Below are 26347 nucleotides of genomic sequence, written 5' to 3' on the forward strand. Positions count from 1 at the left end.
ATGCTTGCAATTATATGAAGGGTTATTAAAGTTTGTGTGCATTTCAATTGTAGTATACAGCAATCGGTCCACTGCATATTAATGGTCTTTCTGTAGATCTTTTGAGCACATTAGGTGCACGTTTCTGAGGTAGCCTGAGTGAGAACGCTCTGATTGTTTCTCTGAAACGTGAGGAGATTTTTTCTGCTAGAAAGCCTCCTGCGACAATGTTTTTCCATAAATAAATGCGTGTGCTATAAAACATTGTGTCGTCTCAATAATTCTAACAGCAGCTTGGCATAGGATGGAGGCCAAGTCTCCCAACATCCATGCCCAGTCTTGAAGTCGATTGCCAAGTATTATATCAAGGCCCTGCCTCAGAATCCCAATCCATATCCTTGTGAGGCTTCGTTTAAATGTCGTTCTCAATATGTGTCCTGTTTCATCATGATTGATGACAAGGAGACAGCATCACAAATGCTTTAAATGTGAAAAAAGATGTGAAAAATCATCATACATGAGAGAGAGAGAGAGAGAGTGTGTATTTTTATTTTTAATGGTTAAAAACTTGTTTAACAGAGGCCTCTGCATATCCCCAACCATCCTCAAGGTTAGGTCCAACCCAGTAACCATCATATGCAAACTAGTAACAGTTGTTTGGAAACTGGAAACTAATTCAACTAGGAACCATGAAGAATCAAAGCATAGCGATGTATTATGAGCCAAATCAGTATGACTCTACTGCTTCTGATTGACTGCGAAACTGCTGGCAATTTCATGTGTCGAGATGAGAAATCTCAGCATCGCGTCCATCGGAGAAGTATGATGCACATGGGATGGAAGATGATTTTCGATTAATGAAATCTCTGCAGACCAAAAAAGAAGGATTTCAGTAGAAAGTGATTCACTGTGCTCGATGTGAAAAGTTCCATCCCAACATCATGATTTTGTTTCACAGGAAAAGAGCACTCCAGTGGAAGCTCAAAATTTTCAGTTTTCGAGTCACTACTCACTAGGGGCAAAGTCTTTTACAAATGTACCCTCCATGTCCAGAGTTAAGTACTGGACAACAAACACACTCTTGAGGAACCAACTGATGCAGAAAATAAAAGCGCTAAGAAAACAGAGAACCTCCATTGGTTGCAGTTTGACCCTTCAAATCTCTAAGCGGAAACAAGCATTTAGAATGCACTCCCAGCTGATGGGGCTGATCGATGTAAGAAAATGAACAGAAAGAACAAAAGAAGAAAAAAGTCTGTCAGATTTGCATAATGCATGGTCACAAATGTCTTCTAGCCATACATCTGCACTTTCAGCTTTTACTGATTCTCTATGAACTAATCTTGTCAACTGTAAATGTACCAATAACAAGAACACAAGGAAGAGCCTAAGACTTATTTACACAACATAAAGGACAGTAAGGCAATTAGATATCCACTACATCAAACCAACTCCTTTCCAATTTAATGAAAGATCATGATATATGATTGGGATGAGAAGTAAGGGCATGCTTTTGTGTAAGAAAATGCAGCTCATTACACAAAACATTCTTACTGGGAGACGAATAATAGGGAGTAAGCAGGTGACATAAATTGAACGTGACATAATTGCCACTTAAACAGGAAGCGAGTGAAGTGCAATGCCCCATAGAAAGATTGGTTTTTGTTAATAAATACACTACAATAACATATAACGGTAAGAATACCTTATGAAAACAAAAAAAAGGTAGAAGCAAAAAGAAATGGCGCTGATGCAAATACCTCAAAATAATAAGCAATGACTAGTATATATTTAATTATCTTGCCTATACAAATGAAGTATCAGCAGTCAACAGAAACAGCTTGTTTAGGACTAAGTGAAACCTGTTTGGACCTTCATTGAAAAATTCTCCAATACACAGACAGGGAAGATTAAACATTAGTAAGGTATGATTGGTGACCATAGTGACAGTAAGCACAGACCACTAATTGAATCTACAAACTATGACAATAACTGGTGGAGCTAAGAGAACCTTGACGGTAGTAGGCACTACTATTTGGTAAGCAACCAAAATAATGGGGTAAGAAGCATCCACGTCATGCTTTTCTAGTAAATATAGATTCTCTAAAGAAAACAAGAAAAAGTCAGTGGCCAGACAGAAAATTGAAATATGACCCGGCTAGTTTGCTTAAAGGAAAATAATGATGTGATGCTTTAGGTGACCTTGTCCCAGGTGATCAGAGAGCTAAGTATGCTTTTCCCCTTCAATAACCTTTTTAAAGTTTGTGACATGATGTTTTCCACAGTGAGAAACAGAAGAGCATGTTAGGTGTAAGAAAGAATGGAGAGAAATTCAAAGAAGGAATGAGGTGTTTAAGATAGAGGTCTTGATGAGGTGGAATAGTCCCATATTGCTTTTGCATGAGTTTTCTGAGAGCTTTATAAGCAATTAGTGAACTCATACACTTGTTCCTGAGAACAAGGGAGTGAGATGACCACCACACACATGCGCGCCCGCCCGCCGGGTCGGGTCGGGTCGGGTAATTGGCCCTTTAGGGCCATATCCAATCAAGACAAGTATCATTTTACCCAAAGTTTCTTTGGATTCGGTAACGGGTTATGAGAATGGATAACGGGTCACGACTCCTCGGATTCCGTGCCCGTTATGGAACCGTTAACGAATCACGTCCCCTCGGATTCCGTAACGGGCTCCTTCCACGTTTCATAACCGTTCGTGGGTTATAAAAGCGTGGTCAGGGGTGGGGTTACGGAGAGACTGAGACAGACGAATTCTGAAGAAGTTTCCCATCTCTCCTGTTACTCTCTCTCTTTCCTGTGAGTTATCTCGAAAGTGGCTATTGTATCCTGGGGGAAGGACGCCGGACCCGGACCCTGATCTGCACAGTATGTGGGGGCGAATCTTCTCTAAGGGGAGTACTTTTCGTACGCCTTAGCCTGATACATAAACTAAACATGTTCCTGTTGTTTGCTTTATGTTCTGTGCATATATTTGTTATGCTGCCGTCTGGATTTTGGTCTGATGCGGTAAATGCCATGCTTGCTTCCTGTTACTGTTTCAGTCGTTTGTTAATCATGTTATTTACACTGTTATATTTCTTGTTTTATATCATGATGACGATTGTGAAACTGTGTGATCTGAAAAACGATCCAACAGAGCATCCCTCATCATACTCTGAATCAACTTCACAATTTGCATTTCTCAATTGATATACAAGTTTCAATCAGCATTATGGAGCCACCTAGAATCCATTATGGTTTTGTTAGTCACCACCTAGTAAAACAACATGACATAAAAGAGAGGTTCACTACAACTACAAAAAGACAAAACATTTGATGCTCAAATAAAATACTATAGAATCCAATCTTCCTGTCCCACCATTGACACCATGAGGAAAAAAGGCGACAATCTCCGCAATAAAGCAGCAAGTTGCTGTTCCTTCAAAGTCTCCATCCAACAATAAGCAGCCCATTTTTTGCAGCTACAAAGACTTCCATACACAATATGACCCTTCCTCAGAGAAAATTTAAGACATGGAACTGATGGGACCACCCCTCCCATATTGTCCCAATTCTCTGGCTAACCCCTTCATGCTTAAATCATTAACATTAACTGTCTACTGCTCTACCTAAAACGAGCATCACGGTGAGTGCCAGGCCTTAACAAAAATATCATAAACACAAGAAACATTAATCCTTTGTTTCTGATAGTTTTTGCAACTGTAAGTAGCAACCTAATAAGAATGCAATAAGATGATAAGTAGGCACATATAATAAAAATTTGCATGACCAACGGGACAGTCCCCTCACTTATTGTTTGCAAGTGACAATTTCATTAATTAGATCTCCAAAACACAATGTTGCTGTAATGAAATATGCAAAAATAAAAACAATGTCCTACAATGGACATTCACATATAGAAAGCAAAGAACAAGTCCAAAAAAGACATACACAAAAACTAACAATGGCTTGCAAGCATAAATTCTTATAAATGCAAGAAAGTTTCAAGATGCCAATACTTTACAAAGAGGGAGACCCCAATTATTTATAGGCAAGGAAGAGTGAGAGAGAAGGAGAAAAGCAAGAGAGAGAGAGACCACATTGAGAGGCCCAACAAGGTGTCGTTGGGCTCCCAATGGTCACAATTGTGACCGTTGGGGGCCCAACGACTCCTAGTTGGGACCCCCAATGTGAAGGCATTAAATGCATCTTAGGAAAAAGAAAACAAAAAAAATAAAAGAAAGAAAAAAAAAAGAAAAAAGAAAAAATAATAAAAAAAAAAGACTACAATGCTTTTATTGGGCAAAATTACAAAAATACCTTTATCGGGTATATATATATATATATATATATTGATTACATGGATTTTAACACCCTTCCTCAAGCTTTATTGGGATAGGAAAGATTATTGAGGAGGAACATAAAACAAGGAGCAGCTAAGAAGTCAGCCAACTGGCAAAAGAAAACAGCAATCTTTATTTGACATGGAAACACCATAATTGAAAGTACCCAAATAGCATATCCATAGCTACCAACAAGGGGAAAAAATAGTTCACCCATCACATTAGAAACAGTATAGGGAAGAGAACAACGACATCGATACAGCAGATTGAATCATGCAGACTCTTTGATATTCATTCAAATACTAAACAAACGCAAACCCATTTTCTAGAAACAAGAATAAAAGATCAACAAGAAATCTCAATTGATCAAAACCAAGAAAATAAGAGAATTTTAAGTATGAATGGTAGTCATCATTCGACAACCAAAAGAAACAAATTGGGTGGCGTTCTTTTGATAACAGGGGAAGGATTGCTCACCAGAATATTGGTTCTTGGTGGGTTTGAGGACGAAACGAAGTAGAGGGAGGGGACAACGGTACTACCCATTTGCCCCCTTGCTCTATCTTCACGCACAACGTTCGAACCAAACCCGGTTCATGCTTCGGTCCCACATATGGCCCCTCGCTACTCGATGGCGGATTTGTAATTTCATTTAGAAAATAGTGGACCGTCAACGGGTCCTGTTTGTATCGGTTACCCGACCCGACCAGAACTCGACCTGACCCAAGTATTTTATATATATTTTTAATAACAATAAAATTTTAAAATTATGTGGGTCCGGGTTTTGATTTCTATTTTCGTAAAACCCAGACCTAAACCCGGTTATTAGTTATATGGATAGGTCTGGGTCAATCCTAACCGGACCCGTTGACAGCCCTAAGTGACATAGATGGTGCTTCTTGGTGTTTGATTTTTATACGTAATAGAACATCGTTCTTGAGAAAATCTTCCGATAAATTAGTTTTTGGGGGAAACCTATGAAAAATACAAAAAGTAAAACATATAAAATAATAAAATATATAATATAGAAATGATTGTTGATAATGTTTTTATCGTGTTTAATGACATAAAACTATAATTTCATAATGAAATTGCTAAAGTAATTTGCTTTTAATTGTTTTCCAAATTAAAAGGTGCACTTTACCTTTAAATGTAACTAGATATTTGCTGATATTTCTTAGTATTTTGCCAACCAATATGGATCTCAAGTTGGACCCACCCATTTAGGTATACAATATATTTATAGTAGTGGAGGTAGAACACCATAACTTTTCTTTTGGATAGTCCAAAGGGCAAAACCTTCGTTACCGGCCACACATTGGCTGGCCTTCAGTTGGCGAAACCCTTGAGGTCCTTCCATCCTTCTGCATGCACCACATGAATGGGTCTATCACATAGTGGTGAATCCGAGAGAGCAAAGCAGATCAAGTGATCTGCCAAATTACATTTAGAAAAGTGATTTGGCATCCTGACCGTTACTTTTAGAAAAGTGATTTGACATCCTCACCCTCCACAAACCTATGACAATATGTCAAATTACATTCTTAAAGTGATTTGATTTGAGTGATCACCTGATCTGCTCTCCCGAGAGACTGTGCTGGACTCACAATGCTCCTCCATGCCAAGGTTTGATTTTAGGGGATTTGAACTCGTGACCTCTAGGACCTTTGGACATTATGAAGCTCGCCCTAACCATCTAAGCAACCCTGCAGGGGCTTTAGAATGTAATCACTTACACTTTTTTTTTCACTGTACCCATATGCCTTTCCCTTTACTCTTTCCATTTTCTTGGAGAAAAACTTTAACAAAATGAACCAATGCTCATAGATAGGTCCTTCCACGAGAAGTCCAAGAGACAACCCTAACATTAAATGCAAGGAGCCGTTTGTCCATACAGGCATAATCATGGCAGATCCGAATCCAAATAAGAATTTTAAGTATCAAATAAAAAATATTTACCTAATTTGAAATAGATCCAGTGTCAAAGGGCGTATCCTATTCATGTATGACGATAACGGATTCCCGTAAAATAAGATTAGAAACAAAAGTTTTATATGTAACAAATTTAAATGGATCAAACATGATCCATACAAAACACAAAACTGCTAGAACCGGTCTAAAAACACTCTGAACCGGTCTGAAACCGCTCCGAACCGGTCATCTAAGGGTCCGAACCGGTTTTGAACCTTATAAACCGGTACATAATATGAACAAAAGTTCATAAAACCCTATAACCGTATGCCAAAATCCCTGTATTTCTTTATATTTATGAAAACAGGGTTTCAGCATCCCGAAACCGGTGAAAAACTGGAAAGAATCGGTCAAAAAACGGCTCCGAACCGGTTCCGGAAGGGATCGGATCAGGTTCCTGATCCGATTCAGTCTTAATAGTGTTTGGATCTTGTTTTTATGAATCCAACCCAGTTTTAAATAGGATCCGGGTCTGACCCGACCCATACTTAATACGGATCAGACCCGTCCCGATCATAACCCGGGTTAGACCCGATCTAAAACAGGCCCGGGTCGGACCCGATCCGGTCCCCTTTTAAAAAACTTAAACAGAAACCCGATGGTTTCTGTTTCAGTTTTAGGGAAAACCGAAAAGGGTATTCAGTTTCCCCCTTTTTCGGTTTCACGGCGACCCACGTCGCCGTCACAGCGACCGGCGCAGCTGCCGGCGACTTGCGTCACCCCACGGTGACGCCGGTCCGGCGACAACCCCCCTCCTCGTGAGACGACGTCGCCCCACGACGACTATGGAGGTGGAGCCGATGGCTTAAGGGCATGGCAGTGCCTGCCAGTCCGGCGACATCAGCAAGGATGCCGCCGGCCAATGGTTGCCCCTCCACGGCGAAAAAAAAAAACTCACGGCGAAAACCCACGGCGAAAACCCACCCCCTCCCCGGCGACAGGTAAGGGTTTTATATATTTTTTTATTGACATCGCCGGTTTTGCAGGTTCCTCCGGCGATGGGGTGGGTGATCCATGGCACCGGCAAGACAGCCGTTGTCACCTGCAGCTTTCCGGCAAAAAGTCCAGACGCCAGCCAACCTGACGGCTCCGGCGATGATTCCGGCGACAACAAACCTCCCTGCAGCCCAACAGCCACATGTATAAAACAAATTTTTTTTTTTTTAAGGTTTGCAAGAATAGGGAAAAAAATGTTGCCTTTTTCCGGTGACATTTGCTGGTGATGATTGTCGCCTCATAGCGACAGTCTTCGGCTAATCTCTGGTTGTCGCCCCACGGCGACTCCACCGACGCCAAAACGTTGTTACTGCCTACACGGCCATGCGCAGCGGGAATGCGTGGTGTCCATGGGCCCATAACCCATTGTTGGGCGATACCCTGTGAAAACAATTGGACAGGGAGCGTACCTGAATTCGCCATTGATCGTGTAGGTGATTCGGCGTTCTCCTCAGCCGGTCGACGCCCACAATGAGCCCAGGCCTTATGTCGACGGTGAGCAAGACCTTGTTCTGCTTAAGCTTGAATGCAGAAGTGAATTTGGGCAGGATATGGCTATGAACTCTCATCAACTTCGTAGCCCCTAACCCCATATATAATGGAGGAATTTGGGCAGTTACGTGAATGTGGTCTCTCCACATTTACGTAACTCCCACCCACTATCTCCATTAACCAGCCACTTACATGACCCACTAATAGGGTGTCAAACCGGGTCAGACTGCGGGTTGGACCCGTAACCCATAATGTCCAACACTAGATCCAATGCCAAAAAAAAAATCTGTTGTAAAAGACCCCCCACTCTAGGGGAGGGTTCGGACCACATTTTCAAATGAAATGCGAGTTTTCCTATGTAAAACTTGGATCCCCCTTGCGCCCCACCCGTGGTGCGTTTGATTCAGCCTGCATAAGACGGGGAAAATGTTTTCTTACTAAAATTGACCTTTTTCGTAAGATTTAGGGTATGTTGGGCTGCTCCTTTTAAAAAACATGATTCAAAATCACTTTTTAATTTGCATGAGATTGAGAAACACATGAGCTTTCATGTGATTTTGAATCTCAAGCAAATTATATAGTGACTCTCATTTGCAACCAGTCTTTAACTTTTTATGTTCGGCTAGAGATTCACTTTCTCATTCAAATGATCCAACCTAACGTTCCATAGGGTGAAACAAGCACACCCACGTGAACACTTAAGTAATCTTGTGTGGTGGGGCCTACAAAACAAGTGCCACGCCTCACTTCTTGTGTTAAGCTGTTAGCATTTTTTTTTAAAAAAAACTTCGTAAAACGCTGTTTTACCTTTATCTGTCTTCGGTTTTACATGGTGGGACAGTATGTTGTGGATATTGGAAGCCATGTGGGCCCATTCCTAAGGTAACGAAAAATAACAAAGAGTATAAATTATTCAGCTTCCAAAGCAAGGCAAGGGTTCTCTTAAGGCATGTTTGAAAGCAAGAAAAACTTTCATAAGAAAATAAACTTTTGCCTATGAGAAGTTTTGATATGATATATTTTTTAAAATAAATTTTTTTCACTTGTTTGGGTAGCATGAAAAAATCTTTAGAAAATGAGAGAGAGGAAGATGGTGGTGGCGGAGCTTCTCTATCAAAGTTTTTTGGGAGGTTGATGATGGTGGGTGGTGGCGGTAGAAAATCATCATAGAGTGACGGTGATTGCAGAGCTTCTTCGGCATCGTTTTTTGGGAGGTGGGTGATGGTGATAGATGGTGAGGAGGACAGTTTTTCGAAAGGTGGGTTGTGGTGATGAGATGGATTGTGAAAAATAGTGAAGAGGACAGTTTTTCAAGAGGTGGGTGATGGTGGGTAATGGTGAGATGGATGATAGTGGGTGGTGATGTTGGTGAGAGAGAGAGAGAAAGCATACAATTTTTTTTTTTTTTAATATTCCTCCACCCTCCTAAAGAGGAATGTTTCCTATCAAAAAATGCACTTTTTAGAAAAAACTCTCTCACCAAAAAAAGTCTCTCGTTTGAAAGGGTTAAAAAATTGGTACGAATTTTTTTATTTATTTTTATATCCTTTTTCTTACATTTTTTTTCACTTTCAAATGTGTCATTTTTGTATTTTTATTTATTTATTTACACGTGACCTGGAGTTTGGGGCACGTAAGTCGCCGTTGCTTTATCACACTGTTGGGGGGCATGTAAGGCTGAGTGATCGCGTCTTCAACCCTGAGTTTAATTTCGCAGGGAGGTGGGCCTATTAAGTAACCCACCGACTCATAAATAATAATTGAGCTGTTTGCTTAATTATATTGCATTATTCCTCTCTTTATTAGTAAATTTCTCATGGTTGCTGCCACGTGGATCTGAAGACGTTGTTGAACCACGCAAATTTGAGGCACATTATTGTACCACTTAACTTTTTTCTCTCTCTTTTTGTTGTTGTTTCTTTTCTGGTTTGCTTTCATGTGTACGTTCTGTTCCCCTTTTCGGGTGAATCTTAGTAAGAGCAAGTTTCCACAAAGGATACCTAAGGCAAAACGGGACGGCCGGGACTCATGTGCCTAATCGGGCCGGGCTTATTATATTATATATAAAATATATATATTATATATACGGGCTGAGGCGGGCAAAAGTTTTGGGTGTGTGAAATAAACCTGTCAATGACAAATAGCCATGACTACTGAACTAACACGTTATGTTCGACTAAAGCACATTAAATTAAGCTAAGAAGTTAAAATGGTTCTCTCTCTCTCTCTCTCTCTATATATATATATATATATATATATATATTCTCGTTTTACAAAGCCAAAAGTGACTCTTGGATCATGTTCAACAAATAAATTTAATATTCTCACCCTTTGATTTTGGGATGTGTCTGCGTGTATTTTCTTGAACCGCAGACGGTTGATTCTTTTCCAACTTGGATTATTTTCTTATGGATCTTTGGATACAGTTGCAGTAATTAAGCCTGCTAAACTAATTAATAAACTATGACAAGGACATCTTAAAGGTCTGGTATAGCATGTGGTGTCTTGGCATGTCCACATAAATGGGTGTGCCAACGTTGTTCCTTTAAGAATGATTCTTAATAGGGGTGGGCATCGGGCCAGCATGGATGCGCCAGCACCCTAATGGATCGGGTTGTTGACCGGGTCGGGCATCCCAGTGCCCACCTCTAATTCTGAATCAAAGTCATTCAGAATTACATGAAGTCTCAACCAAACATAAAAGGGTAACATGTGAGAAACTAAATGACTTTTCTAACTTGTGTGAGATTAGGAATCACATTTTTTGCCCATGTGATTCTGAATCACATTGATTCCGAATCATTATCTAAAGGAGCAACCACACGTGCCTTAAGTGTTCCACAATCGGCTCATGTTCGACTCGCAAGGAGCTCATTCGAACCCGTAAAATAGGCTTGGCAAGCTCAGACGTGAACAACCAATTTAATTTCCAGCTCGGCTGATCAGCTTGAATACGCTTGTTAATTGATAACAAATATATTTTACGTATCGTAAACTGAAGATGGTTGAAGTGTTTGGCTTGCAAGCAATCAGTTTAAAGTTCAAATCCTGTTGCTTACAAGTTTGAAACAATTATTTATTTTGTAAATGAGTTAGTTTGAGCTTAGCTTAGTAGGTTGAAGGTCCAAATTTAACTTTTTCAATTCTGATAAAAATTATTTTATTTTGAAAATGAGCTAGCTTGTGCACGGCTCATTTAGCTGGGCTTTTTATGAACTCAAGCCAAGCTTGAACACCCTATGTTTGGTCCCTTTGGCTCATTTACCAACCTTGGCTAAGAGTGGGATGGGACTACGTCTTTTGTTGAGAGGACGAAACAGGGTATACCACCAATGGGTAAGGGAACCTCAAGGATTTTATCATCCAGAGACTCGCCAATGAATGGGCGCCACTGATTGAGGGTTTTTTTCTTGGTTTACAAAAAAAAAAAAAAAATGGTTAAGTCAATCATTCCTTGTGCAAGCCTAAGCATGGTGACTCCCTGGGATGCAAGAAGTAAGCCCACTGAGTTTTACGCTGCTAAGACAGTGATCGTAAGTACGGCAAGCAGAGCCAGTGCGACTAGGCCTATGATCCTGTGAGCGGTTTGTCTGTGTAAATATAAAAAATGTGTTCTTTTTTTTAATCGAGGAAAATTCACCTTGCTAGTTGAGCTCATTTTTGTAAAACCTCATGTTCCCCTTATGAAAATTCAGCTTGCCTGGCTACAAGTGAATACACTATACACCCACATCAGCAAATTTTTTTTTTTTGAATTTTTATGATTAAACTTGCAATTGCATAGCAAAGTGAACAATGAACAAGTAGGTAATCCAAGAAACAAGAGCTGGAGACATGAGTTCATCAATTTTTCGAAATCGAGGCATGGTAGTGTGGATTTTTCTAAAAATTTAATCATTAAAAATTATTTTTGATATTTTATTATACAAAATGCATCATTTTCAAGATACAATTTCAATTTATCAAAAATACTAAAAATACTGGGTAATGATTGGTGTTGAAAGGATAAACCACCAGGTTTCCTTCAGTATGGTGATTTGAATCCGTTCTTCTTTTGCAATGGGTAGGGGTCTGCCTAACCCCAGCTTGCTTATAAAAAAATTTTTTGCACGTGTATATTTTGTTTGCATGTCTGATTTGTGACACCAATAACGTGTGGCCAAATGGCGTGTCCGTGTCACCTAAGTCTTGGCTTACATATTTTGTTAATTTTGTTTCCAGCGGGCTGAGAAACGAGATAAGCAGCTTGTGGCTCAGCTCATGTTTGGCTCATAAAGAGCCTGCTCCAACTTGTGAAATGGACTCAGCAAGTCAAACACAAACAACCAATATTCAGCTGAGCTAGGCTTAGGCTCATTAATTAATAAAAAATATATTTTACATATATTTCATATTATAAAATGCAGATGTTTGATGAGCAATAAATTTAGAGTTAAATTCTTATTGCTTGCTAGTTTTGAAACAATTATTTATTATGTAAATGAGCTAGTTCGAGCTTGGCTTACTAAGCTTAGAGTCTCAATTCTATTATTTTCAACTCTCTCTCTCTCTCTCTCTCTCTCTCTATATATATATATATATATATATATATATATATATATATATATATAAGGTAACTAAAATATGTAAATCAGTCAAATATGTAAACTGTTATAAACCAAGCTTTTCATAGTTTTTTTTTTCTAAAATTTCACCGTACCCATGTGATCTAGATGCATGGTTTTATAGAAAGAGACTCTTGGACCATCTCATTATGATGTGTAAAGATATTTTAAAGCTTGAAAATCAATGACTGAAAATTTTCGTAAATATGCAAGCATAAAAAATCACATTTCTTGATCAGAATATGATGATCCAATAGTCGATTCCAGGCAAATGCACCACACTGAATGCACCTGCAAGTTTAATTCACACAAAATCATATGAAAATCTCAATTCATACCAGTTTACATATTTCAGTTTTCCTATGTATATAAAATATGATAACTGAAAATATGACAATTGCCGTGTGAAAGGGCCATTTTCAACATTTTTTTTGGAAATCCAACCATGTAGATGTGTCTGGCATGATAAATTTGCTAGGAATCAACTGTTGGATCATGTATTTTTGATGAAAAAATATAATTTTTGGGCACTTGAATATTTATAAAGATTATAAGCCATTGATTTTAAACCTTAAAAAAAACTTGTTTATGCATCATAATAGGATGATTCAAGAGTTGGTCCTTATAAAACCAAGCATGTAGATCACATCAATACGGTTAGATTCAAGAGAAAAGAACAAAAAATCTATGAAAATTACCGTTCACACAATAGTTCTTTTCTCTTGAATCTAACCGGATGTGATCTACATGTTTGGTTTTATAATAACCCACATTTGAATCATCCAATTTTGAAGCATAAACGAGATTTTTTAAGGCTTTCAAATCAATGGTTCATAATCTCTATAAATATTCAAGCATTCAAAAATCACATTTTTTCATCATAAATATTGAAGCATTCAAAAATCACATTTACTTGGTTGGCCTCCGCATAGGTTTGCAAGGTCATTAACAAATCCCATTTTTCAAAAGTATTTTGCATGTAATGTGTAGTAAATGGGTGATCCGAACCCAGTCATTGAGTTGACTCAGTGAGTTTTTAAACACGGCTCTAAAGCACAAAAAACCATGCCATTAATCCCACATGCAAAAACAACAACCACAACTCTTAACATTCTCAGAAAACATACCACAACCCATCATCAAATCAAACCCACGATCCACATACCAAAACCTAGCAATATTTTAAAAGTGTCATGATTTTATCACGATATTTTCAAAATCCAACACATTCTAAAAAAATTGCTATCTTTTAAAAATGTTATTTTTATCTCCAATATTGGTGCAATAAAAACATATTTTGTAATAGTCTATTCATTTTTATATATTATATATTCTTATATATATAAATTCTTCAGTATTTACTAAACAATAAAAAATGCAAGTCTCTATTTGAAAACCGGTGTTGAAGGGAGTTTCAAGGAGTCACGATAAGTACAACTACGGGGTTTGCATGGAAATGAATTTCAAATGAGTTGTTAACTCTCTCTTTGCTCTAAACCATAAACAACTCCTTCAAGGATCCAAGCTTTCAATTACTCCTGATTCCTCACCATGTTTGGAAACTTGGCATGCTATTTGAGTAGCAAAAAATGCATATAATATTAAAACTATATTTAATGGTATCATTGACGTTTATTTTTTTAGAAACAAATAATATTTAAATTAAACAGAAATATTAATTAAACCCACTACAATCTTAAGTATTCTAAAATAAGTTTAAAAGTAGGAACATACAAATTAAAGTCTATTACAATAAAGTATAATGGCTTTATTCAAAAAGTCTATCATTAAAAACAATCTAAGGCTGAGATTGGGAGTCAGGGAGTATGAATTTTCTTGATTGTTTCAAGTTCAAATGTAGTTTACAATCCATATCCAAAATTAAGTGTCACGTTGATACCAAATGTGTGATAAACCAGCTGATCCACTTGTAGTCCTATAATAAGGACATGCCAGAAATGGGTTGAGATAAATTCTGGCTTGGTTTTGAGAGTAGCATGCATTTTTTGAACCATATCTTGGCCAATAAACATAATGGATCTAATTTTGATATAGTCCAAAGTGGAATTGGGGCTCTTACATGTCCGTTTAGACAATACATTAGGACAAAAATATTGGGTCTAGTCTAACCCAAAAGGTTCAGATGAGCATTTATGTTAAATTGAATTTTATGGGCAGGTTTTAGATCCAAACTGGATCCAAAATTAGGATATAAAGGTTAAGGGTTGAAACCGGTTTTTAAACTATGAACCATATTTTAGAACCAATTCAATTATTAAAGTTGCGTGAAGATTGCGAAGGGCAAGGATGGGGGTGATAGAGAAGAACCGGTTCAAGACTGAAACCCTCATCCTCACGATGGTTCGAAGGTGGAGGAAGGTTGGGATTTTTTTTATCGGACCAGAGTCGGGTCCGGACCCGACCCGGTTCCGAGATCCCATTAGGGTTAAAATAGTAGGGTCGCAGGGAAACCCCTCTCGTCCGCCGCCGGCTCCCTCTCGTCCTCTCTATTTCCTTCCCGGCTTCCCCCTCTGCGATTTCCGGCGAGCCGATCCGGCGATCCCCTGCGGCTCTCTCCCCGCAAGTCTCCCTGTAACCACCCTAATCGTTGTCGTTATCCGATCGGTTTATGTGTGTGTGTGTGTGTGTGTGTGTGTGTGTGTGTGTGTGTTTGTTCTCTTATTTGATCAATCTCTCATTTTCGTCGCTTCTGATTTCTTCAGGAGAAATTCGAGGTTCTCCGCAAGAACGGCTGCAATTTGGTTGGTGAGTTTACGGTTTTCGTTGGTTTCTTCTCATAAAGATTTGGGATCTCATGCGTATGGTTAATCAATATATGAAGATGTTCTAGATTTTGGGTTCAAATGGTTCTTCTTCCTCTTCTTTTTATCTTCTTGAGTGTTGAACTTAGGGTTGTAGTAGAATCTGGCCTTTTTCAATGTGGTATGCTGAATGCTCTAACCAGGGGAAGCAAAAGCACGGAATCTTAACTCCTCAAGGCTGACGCGCAGTTGTGGGTTCTCCACGGAGGCCTTATTGAGAAAACTATTGCTATCGATGTCGGCAGTGAATTGACTGGTCGGAATTGTATCGGGAAGTGTTTGTGTATATTCGAGAACCAATGTTTTTGTGCAACTGCTTCGCGTTGTGATTCGATTTGTGCATGTATTAGATGATCAATGTGTTATTTGTTTTATGCCTTATCATATGGCCTGCTACGGCTTTCTTCGATATGGTTTAGTTTTGACGTATCGTGGTGATTTTGGTTGTGATGGCTTCCTGGTTCTCAATCGTAAATGATTAACTTCAACCAAAATATAAAAAAAAATATGCATGAAGATAATGATGCTGGAGCCTTTGCTGATGATTTCTTGGTCTACATTAACACAAGGCTTTTTCTAGTACAGTAGTAGTTCAAGGGGAGGAATTGCATCCTTACTTGCATTTCATGTCCTACTTAAATTGATGTGAAGCCTTCTCTATGGGGGCATTTGGTTGCACCCACTTATCCAGAAAAGTGGGATAAGCTGGAATATGGCATTGCTGCATAGTGAAACATTCCAACTTGTCCCAATTACTAGGTAAGTGGGTGGATACAAATCCTACGGAAGGCAGGAAATTGTTATGAAGTAATTAGTTCTGCATCTTGATTTATCTCAAGTTTTTGAATTGCTCTTGCAATTGGAAATAGTGAAAGGTATTTACTTCCGAGATTTGATGTAACATTTGATTTCTTGTGGATCTTTTTGGCAGGCCCAGAATGTGTCCTGTCCTGTGCTAAGGAGCACAGATGTTTACCAAAACAGGGTTACCCATGTTGCTTCGTAAGTACCCAGATGTAAAGCTGATAAGCCTTGGTGTAGGTGACACAACCCACCCTATTCCTGGAATCATAGCATAAGCTATGGCAGAGGTATTAATTGTTCTAAATATTGTCTCATAAATTTAGATCATTATGTACTCTGTTACAATGTACAATTCCTGCTGTTCTTGCATTTTTCCTGGGTGGGGTGGGAGCAGGAGCAGTGGATTATTGAATCTGTCTGATTTTTCACGAGATCAGTAATATCAGTCTCCTATCGATGAGACTGCTGTGAGGTGGATGTATCCAACTTAAGGAGCAATATCTCCTCAATTCTAAGATGTTCACCAACACTAAGTATCTTACCCATGTATATGCTTATCAAGGTGCACCTCCACCCTTGTTCTTGTTAACTATTTTCTATATAGAGTTTGGAAAGCCTTTTTCTTTCCCTTCCTCGTGTTGATTTAGGTTAGCTCATGGAGTAGCAATTAATAGCAGTTTAGGATCACATTAGAGGAAATTGTGAACTGAATCAATAGAATATTTAATGATTTGTCATTACTTTATGCTTTTCTTATGTGATTTTCCATAAGAAATTGTCCAATATGCTTTATGCTTCTCTTATGTGATTTTCTTGAAACGTGCATAATTTGGATAAATTTTTTGTCCTTTTAATGATTTGTCATTACTTGCTAGAACTTGCGAACTAAAAAACAGGTTTGGACTTACTTGGCATTACTTCAGATGAGGTAAACTGATTATTTCATGTAAGAGGAAGATCCAAAGATCACATCGGGCTTGGACTTTGGAGAATTTTACGGTACCTGCTGCCACCTTCTCTAGAATTTTACTTTCACTTGATGATTGAGAGCTTTAGATTCAGTTCATATCATGTTGTTGATACTCATTGCTTAGTTACAAAACATTGTTTGATACCTAGCTTTATAGAAGATTGTCATTTTCATTTTGCTTGATCATTTTTTGCAATAAGATTTGGTTCATAGAACATTGTCTTATTTTTTTTTGTTGCATAAGAATGAATAAGCTTATAATGAATCTTTGATAAATCTTCTATAACTCAAGAAGGAAAACAAAGTAAAAAAATAAGCAAAACAGAAATTGATGAATCAGAGTTACTTGCGGACTCTGCACTTCGTCCTTCTATTTTTAGTTATCATCCTAATATCCAAGATAATGTTCGTAGAGCATATATGATCCGAGGCCCTTGTCAACCTCGAGATTGTACGTTTCAACTAAACCACAAAAAACGAAAGTTCATTTCAGCTTGGTATGATGAGTATAAGGATTGATTGGATTATAGTACAAGTAAGCATAAAGCATATTGTTTGCAGTGTTATCTTTTCAGTCCAAAAAGCACAGAAAAGATTAGTGCAAAGGCTTTCGTATCTGAAGGATTTGATAACTGGAAAGATAAGAAGAGGTTTGATAAACACGTTGGAAGCTCTAGCAGTTTTCACAATTCAGCACGAATGAAGTGTCAAATTTTGATGCAACAAAAACACCATATTGATGCCGTACTTTATAAACAAAGTGTTCGACAGAAAGATGAATATAGACTTTGCCTTTGGGCAACTGTTAATGCAACAAGATACTTGTTAAGTTAAGGATTGACATTTCGAGTTTGCGTATCAAGTTTGCGTGGTCAGGGTTATGATGGAGCAAGTAATATGAGAGGGGAGTTTAATGGATTGAAAAGTCTTATATTACATGAAAATGCATATGCATATTATATTCATTGTTTTGCACATCAACTTCAATTGACATTAGTTGGTGTTGCTAAAAAAAATTCATTGCTTGATGTGTTTTTCAATATATTAGGCAGGGTGTCAACTTTTTTCTCCACTTTATACAAGAGATCTGAGCTTATTCGAGAAGCAGAATTTATGCGAATTGTTGAAGCACTTGCATTGGGTGAACTTGAAACAGGACGAGACTTAAATCAAGAAATAAGTTTCAAACGACCTTGTGATACTCGGTGGGGTTCTCATTACGATGCTTTGGTTAATTTACTCAGTATGTATTCTTCTGTTATTCAAGTGTTAGATTTCATTGCAGAAGATACATGTTCAGGCAAAAGTTCAGATGCAATTATTCTATATCATCAGTTGCAAGATTTTGAATTTGTTTTTTGCTTACATTTGATGTGTAAAGTTTTGGGAATAACTGATGACCTTTCACAAGCACTTCAACGAAAAGATCAAGACATTATGAATGCTATGAGTTTAGTCACTACATCAAAACAGTGCCTTCAAGGTCTGAGAGACAATGGATGAAACTCTCTCATAAACAAAGTGTCCATATTTTGTAAGAGATTTGATATTCTAATTCCTGATCTAGGGGACTCATATGACCTCAAGGACGACAAAGATGTAAGGTTGAAAAGATCACCACATTGCATCATTATCGTATTGATGTATTTTATGCTATTATTGATTTGCAACTTCAAGAGTTGAATGATTGTTTCACTGAAGCAAATACAGAGCTCCTCCTTTCACTGACATGCTTGAGTCCAAAGAATTCTTTTTCTGCTTTTGATAAAGATAAGTTGATTCGTCTTGTTGAGCTTTACCCTAAGGACTTTTCTAGAGTAAACATAATTAGACTTGAAAATCAATTGGATATATATATTGCAGAAATGCGAAACAATGATCAATTTTCAAGTTTAAAATCTTTAGCAGAGCTAGCAGAGATGATGGTAGCAACTCAAAAGAACATTGTATTTTCTCATGTGTATCTATTGATTAAGTTGGCTTTAATTTGCCAGTTGCAACAGCAAATGTTGAAACAGCATTTTCAGCTATAAACAATATCAAAAGTTGTCTACATAATAGAATGGGAGATGAATTGATCAATGATGCTTTGGTTACTTACATAGAGAAGGAGACATTTGATACCATCAGTGATGATGCAATTATGATTTGTTTTCAAAATATGAAAAATAGAAGATGCCCGTTGTAAAATTTTCATGAATTTAGTTGTTTGTATTTCTTAAGTGAACAATCCTTATTTTAATTTAAAAGTACAATTTAAGGTTTTATCTTATTATGTTCATAAATTTAGTTGTTTGTGTTTGTAACAATTGTTATTTTAATTCAAAGGCTTATTTAAGTTTTATCTCTCCACGAACGACTGTTCCTCCAACGAAAAATTTCTGGCTTCGCCACTGGTCCGAATAAATGGATCATCCTTCAAGACCATAGCATTGTCCCCGAGACCCGAAGTCTGCCCACCCAACGAAAAACTTCTGGCTCCGCCATTTGTTGGGTTAGGCTTTTGAAAACCTCTTATTCATACAACCACCATGTGGGTCCTTTGGGAGTGTCTCCGGCTTACCGGATTCCGGCAGGTCATTGACTCATGGCCGATTTAAATAAGGTTGGACATGTGTGTAAGAAGAGAGCCGATCCTGTAAAATGCTGTGTGAGATTGCTAAGACCTATTTGTAGGTCTCAGTTATACTGAACAATATAAGTGGGACCCACATAGGAGTTGGTTTTGTGGCTGTAAATGTTGGGGGATAGATTATATGTTCTACCCCCGAACACGCACTGTAGCTACAATGCGTGTTCGGGGGAGAACACGCAACACCCTCTCGTAAACGTTGGGTGAAGTGAGACCCCACAAAGAGGTCGGTTTTGTGGCTGTGGGTGAAATTGCTAATCTCATCCAGCGTTTTACAGGATGAGAGAGAGAGAGAGAGAGAGAGAGAGAGAGAGAGAGAGAGAGAGAGAGAGAGAGAGAGAGAGAGAGACCTTCCTCCTGCCACAGGAAGGACATTGGAATGCCTTCAAAACAAAGAGTTGTAAATACCTTCTCATTTTAAAAGGGAGTTGAAAGAAGAGAAAGATGCAGATTTAGAGCCTCCTCCCTTCTCCCAAACGATCTTCAAATGTGTTGGGATTTCTTGGATGGCCATAACTGCCTCCGACGCCCTCCCACTTCGGCCAACAGCATCCTCCCAAATGTATTTCCTGATAACATTGTTCAATGGTAGCATACATGTAAATACAACTGAAAGAGGTTTGCATGTTAACAATGAATATTTAGCTAAAGCCATCTTGGTCATTACCATGAATGCAGCACAAATATCTCATAGATATATGTTATAATAATATAATAACAACAATATAGTATCCCCCCCCCTAAAAACAACAACAAAAACACAATAATATAGTAACTTCTAGCATTACCAACGTGGCAAGAGTATTTCAATGTATTGGCAACATGCATGGACGAATATTACGTACATTTAGACTTGAAGAAACATAGAGAGCTGTTACAAACAACCCACACACGAATTGGGATTCTATAAAAGTTTGCAAAAATATGTAAATTGGTATGAGTCGAGATTTTCATAATTTTTTTTTGCAAATCTAACCTATGCATATGCATTTGGCGTTGCTTGGAATTGACTATTGAATCATCATAATTGAATCAAGAAATGTGATTTTTTATGCTTGCATATTTAAAATTTTTTAAGTTGTTGATTTTCAAGACTTAAAAGATCCATCTTATACATCGTAATCGGATGATCCAATAGTCTGTTTATATAAAACCATGCATCTAGAACACATTCGTATAATAAAATAAAAAAAAACAAAACAAAAAAAAAACTATAAAAATCTTGATACATACTAGTTTACATATTTTAATTAGCCTGTTTATGTATGTATTTATTTTGAAAAACAAAACAAGTTTACTCACAAACTCATTAGTTTAAAACCCTACATCTCTTTTATCCACTGATCAAAGAGTACATTTAGTGTCGGCCTTGTAACGAGGGTCTTGTACTTGTGGGTTTTGAACTCATGACATCTCTTTATATTGGTAATAGATAAAGACCTTATAAGTAAGTTTGCAATCTTTTTTTATGATGGGAAAATACCTAGTCGCGCTAGATAAGTCTGCCGTACTTATGATCACTTTCCAGACAGTGTAAACGTGTGGTACACCCCTTGCTGCGAGGGAGTCACCAAACTTTGTTTGAGCAAGGGCTTATCTCTTTTCCTCGTTAATTTTCTTATTATTTAATATATAAAAGTGCAATTGTTATAAAAAAACATTATTGGAAACTATTATATAAAAATAATAAAATATTATATGTGCAGGGAAATGTGTCGTGCAACACGTTTCCGTATCGCGTCGAGTTGTGCCATTGTCATTGCCAAGAATTCCGTGACCGACTGAAGTGGGGCGATTGCACGAAGAGACCTTTCACGTTAGCCCTCTCCTTCCCTTTGCGGGGGTTGTCGCTATCGAAAAACGGTGTTGGGTTGTGGTCGGGAGCGAAGAAGGAACCCCCTCCCTCTCTCACTCCCCCCCAACGAAGATCTTTTTTTTTCTCTCTCTCTCTCTCTCCTTGCAAGAGGCGGGCCCTCTGGTAGGGCTCTTTCTTTCTCTTCCTCTCTTTAACCCTAAAAAATCCCTAGTTGCTCTTTTTTCCCCTCTCTTCTTCACTTTTGATGTTGTTGGTCAATATGTGTTCGTCGATTTCTTTAGTTTTTGTTTCGTTGGTCTCGATCGATCTATCAAGCTGCTTCTTTTTCGCGGTCTTGGATGTGGAGATTCGTGGTTTAATTTGGTTCTTTGGTAAAATTTGAGTTACCAACCTCCGAATTAGGGTTTCATTGGGTGGTACCTGGATGCTAACATTGGGCGTGCAAGCTCCTGTATTTCGATTTAGGGTTTTGTTTTTTTCCTGTTCTCTATAGTTCCTCTTTTTTGCTTTGTTCTAAGAGGTTCTTCCTCTTTAATAGTGATCTTGATTTTCGATCGCTGTGAACGTTGCTGTTGTTGCTATTTGGTTGAATGCGTGTGAGATTTGTGTTTTCTTTTTTCTTTTTCTGTCTTAATATTGCTTTCTCTAAAGATGGTGTTGAAGCTAATTTGATTAATCGATTAGTTGATCATGTGATTGTTTTGTTTTTCCTGAGAAGTCTGGATTGGGTACCGGTTTAGCGGCCCTGGAGCTGCGGCAACATGGCAATGAACGAGCGGAAGATCATCGATCTTGAGCAGGGATGGGAATACATGCAAAAAGGGATCACCAAGTTGAAGAACATTCTTGAGGGCCTTCCTGAATCGCAGTTCAGTTCGGAAGACTATATGATGCTCTACACGTATCCTGACTTCTTTTGTTCTTTCTTTTGGAATTTCCTTGTTTTGTTCGTGGCAGGATTCATTGGTTTTTTGTCTTGGTTGATGCCTTGAATCCTTTACTCTTGGTACAGTACAATCTACAATATGTGCACTCAGAAACCTCCTCACGACTATTCACAACAGCTTTATGACAGATACAAGGAGGCTTTCGAAGATTACATTACTTCAACGGTACAAACCCTTCTGCATTATAACGAGTATAATCACACTAACAAATTTGCTTGCTGTTTTATAATGATGGTTTGCTTTGCTGTCATTGTTTTGTTAGTGATTCGTTCACGGGGCTTGCTTGCTATTTAGCTGTATTTTATCTGCTTCTTCCTGCTGTAATCTAATCCCTAATAGTTAGTTTCCCCTTTTGTGTTAACACCCTATATGTTATTAGCATAAACTTCTTTTGAAAGAGTCATTGGCATTCGACTTGGAAATATGCGTCTCTCACTTTGCAGATATGGGGAAGCGAAACTACTTTTTTAAGTGGGAGGGGGGAGGGAACTCCCCCACTTGAAACAAGCTCTTCCAGATTGAACCCTGCTAGACTCATTCCCATCCCTACATGTTTTCTTACTTCTGTTTCATAAGGTTCGTAGTGGGGATAGGTTGCTGTGTAGGAATAAACCTCTTGACTGGGATATTATGTTGGAATATAACATTCTTTTGTAAGTGGATGTAAATAATGTTTTATTGTACATAATGAATAAAGGTAGGGAGCCTCTCTCCCAGCGTTTGCCTTATGGAAAAAAAGAATAATGGTAGCCAGGAACAAGAGTATGTGATTAATCAACATCTGGTGGTTGTATGCTTCTTGCCTATTGTGCTAGGACAATACGCAGTATAGCCACTATGTCAACTGCATTGTTGAAGTATAGGTGGCTTAAGTTTGCTTCCTGATGATTTCCCAATGATTGATGGCTCAAGGCTTTTGGATCCTATTGGGAGCCTTTAGTTAAGTAAAGAAGCTTGGCGTTGTAGTAATGATACAGATTTCAGTTGGTTAGATCCTACCGTGGAAGTGTGAATTATGTTCGCGGAAAATTATAAGTGCTTATTTTTTCTAATTAGGACTTTGATTAGTTGAAAACCAACTAACCAGAGGATATAAACAATTGTGGCAGTGAACCCATAAATGGTGCAAAATATGAATGAGTTGGACACGGACTGGCCTAGTAGGATATGGAAACACATTGGGATTCACTTAGATGTACCCAACGAATGATAGAGCTTGAATTATATCCACCTCATCTTAGATTGATGTGGTTCTGGACGAACCCCAAACCAGTCCTGTATGGCATATTCTCATATCTACCGATGTCTTCTGTTTCCTGTTCAATGAAAGGATTGAGTTGATTTTCGTTCCTCTGCTTGGCTTTGCTTATTCTAAATGCCTTTGACCTGTTTTGCTATTGTTGATGTTTTAATTTGTCTCCTAAAATTTGGGGATATATCATCTCAATCACTTGTATTTGTTAGTACGCCTGGTGAGCAAGATGTACAATCCATAGATCCTGGTTAAAATCTTTGGTTGGTCTCTTTGGCTTGGGTTTTGTTTCTGCATGATGAATAAGCATTCTTAGGAAAAGTACTACTTTTACAACCCAGACAATATTCATGCAAAGTGTACTATTGGAATAGTCTATCTACAGTGTTAGAGAAGGTAGTCATGTTATCAGTTCAAAAGAAGTCAACTGTGTTTCAAAAGATGGCATTTGAATAGCATTCAAGGGATTTGGGACTTGGGAAGATGGAAGTTCAAGAGTGGAAACAATACAAAGAAAAATTCATGGATTCACCTTCAAATTTCGATAAAACCAAGCACATTTATAATAAGTAAGTTTTGATTATTATTTAAATTTTGTATGTATTTGTGCTGGAATTGTTCTTTGGTTTTTATTTGATCTAATAGATGTCCTAAGTTGACAAACTCTAGTTGTTGAAGATGACCCCATGGTGTGAACATATTGTCTGAAAAAAGGTGCCTGCTTGGATGTTAGAAAAGGTAGGATTCCTATGTAGAATATTCAAGCATAAATCAATCGTTCTTTCTATCCACTTGAACTACTTATCAATAGACATGGAAAAAAATATTAATGTCCTCCATTGTGGGTCTTTTCGGTTTAATAGATGTTCAATCAATTACTATAAGGTTAAATAACATTAGTTTCTCTCCTTGGTATGAAGTTGAAACCCTTTTCCAATAAAGTTGATTTAAGTTGTTTTTTGGAGGGTGTGAAGCAAATATATGGATGTGGATTAATAGAAGGACTGGATCATGAGAGAAAAAGAGAAGGGAAATGTCATCCTATATTTATGGTTTTGAATCATCTTAAAAGGGAAATGTAACACCATAATGCAGTTCATAGATTAATCCATAATGTAGTTTTAGATGGATTTCATGGGGAAGAATGAAGTGCATCGAGTCAATAGGAACTTTGAAGATTGTACTGGGAACAAGCCATTGCAGATTCATGCCTCAACGCTAATGGAGTGTATGAATATAGAAGGTTAAAGTGAAAATGAATCCTAATGATTTGTTGGGCTGGGTGGTGGAATATGGAGGAAATGAACTGATCTCTTCAGAAAAGTTCCATAATTTCCCATACAAATATATTGTTATATGTTAATTAGAAATTTACATGCCAAAAAAGACATGGAATATTTTTTGTTGAATGTATTTTTGTGGCTGTTCTGTTCCACAAGGTGATGCATGACCCTCGTAGGATTTAAGCCCCCTATCTGTTTTTGAGGCACTTCCCTATGTTAGACTTTCTACCTAGGTGCTTCTTTTGATGGTCTTGTGTTTTCTCATCTTTTACCTTCTGCATAATTGCATGGTTGTTAGCCTTGTTCATGATCATGATGCTTAACTACAATATAACCCTTGTATTTTAGATTGTATGTTTCTTTTCTCCATTATTTGCAGTACCTGCAAAGCTGGAAAGTGGTAGAAAATAGCCATTAACCATCCTTGTGATATGATGCTACCACTTTAAATCCTTTCTAGGTCAAGAATAGTGTTTGAGACCCTAAGCCTTACAAAATGGAATTAGAGATGGCATGAGTGAGGTTGGAGATGGCGTGGAATTAGAGAGAGACTAGGGAGGCCTGAGAGAGGGACTGTTACATGTTTGCCAAAGACGTGGGTGCAGCAAAATTCATGTTTTGCCACACCGGGCGCGGTCAATAAACCCTGGGTGTGGTCAACCCACATTCATGGTTTTTTTTGCCTAAAATGGACTCGGTCAACTTTGAATGAGTCCATTAAAAGAAAATGTGTGTGTGTGTGTGTGGGGGCTAACGAAATGAGCGAAAGATAAATACAAGCCAACTAAGGGCATACAAAAGCACAATGCAATGTGCTCAACCACAAGTCCACTCGGGACAACACAAGAACACAAAGGCAAAACACAAGCACTAAGTGCATATAAGACATCAAAAAACCAAATAGAAAAACACAAAACATAAAAAATATTCATCTTTATTGAGCATAAATACTTAAGAGAAGGATTAGAGAATGAAGGGGGACAAAGCCCCTATTTATAAACAAGAGACAATCTTGAACTGTTCCAACTAGTGTTGTGAAAAGCGTTGAGGCGTAGCGAGGCGCTCCACCAAAATCTGAGGCGAGGCGTAAAGCGTAAGCCTCAGGTTTTTTTTTTAAAACTTAAAAAAACTTAAATAAACTATAAAAAATATCTAAAATTATAAATAAATAAAAACAGCTTTATTGATGAAGCAACAACCAACAAGAAATAAAAAATCTCAAATAAATACTGAAAAAAATATGAGATTAACATGTAAAAGTAACATTAATGCAACAACTTGATCTATGTAAGTATCTAAAAAATAAAACATGGGCATTCATTAAATTAAAAATGGTTTCACTTTCTACAGCTGCATGCTTTCTTGAATTAAAAAAATAGAAAAATTTAAAAAAAGATAAACATCGTACATTTGCCCATGAACTGCAGCATAGAATATCA

The 26347-nt window shown here is 37.8% G+C and overlaps 1 protein-coding gene across 3 annotated transcripts in view; it reads left to right on the forward strand.

The window, feature by feature from the left end:
- The first annotated feature begins 14861 nt into the window (after positions 1-14861).
- LOC149839099 (cullin-1-like) overlaps positions 14862-26347 on the forward strand; it is a 31255-nt gene continuing 19769 nt past the window's right edge. Inside the window, exons 1-6 of one of the 3 annotated variants that reach the window (XM_090002269.1) lie at positions 14862-14974; positions 15106-15148; positions 16136-16295; positions 16884-17007; positions 22145-22327; positions 22439-22538. In XM_090002269.1, the coding sequence (XP_089858395.1) occupies positions 22188-22327; positions 22439-22538 (240 nt within the window). In that variant the 5' untranslated portion in view covers positions 14862-14974; positions 15106-15148; positions 16136-16295; positions 16884-17007; positions 22145-22187. Of the gene's footprint in view, positions 14975-15105; positions 15149-16135; positions 16296-16432; positions 16571-16883; positions 17008-22144; positions 22328-22438; positions 22539-26347 lie in introns of those variants that run through there. The other 2 variants (XM_090002268.1, XM_090002270.1) reach the window with 2 other exon arrangements.

Source organism: Nuphar pumila, chromosome 4, assembly GCF_984573655.1.
Source record: "Nuphar pumila chromosome 4, dmNupPumi1.hap1.1, whole genome shotgun sequence".
Taxonomy (NCBI): Eukaryota; Viridiplantae; Streptophyta; class Magnoliopsida; order Nymphaeales; family Nymphaeaceae; genus Nuphar; species Nuphar pumila.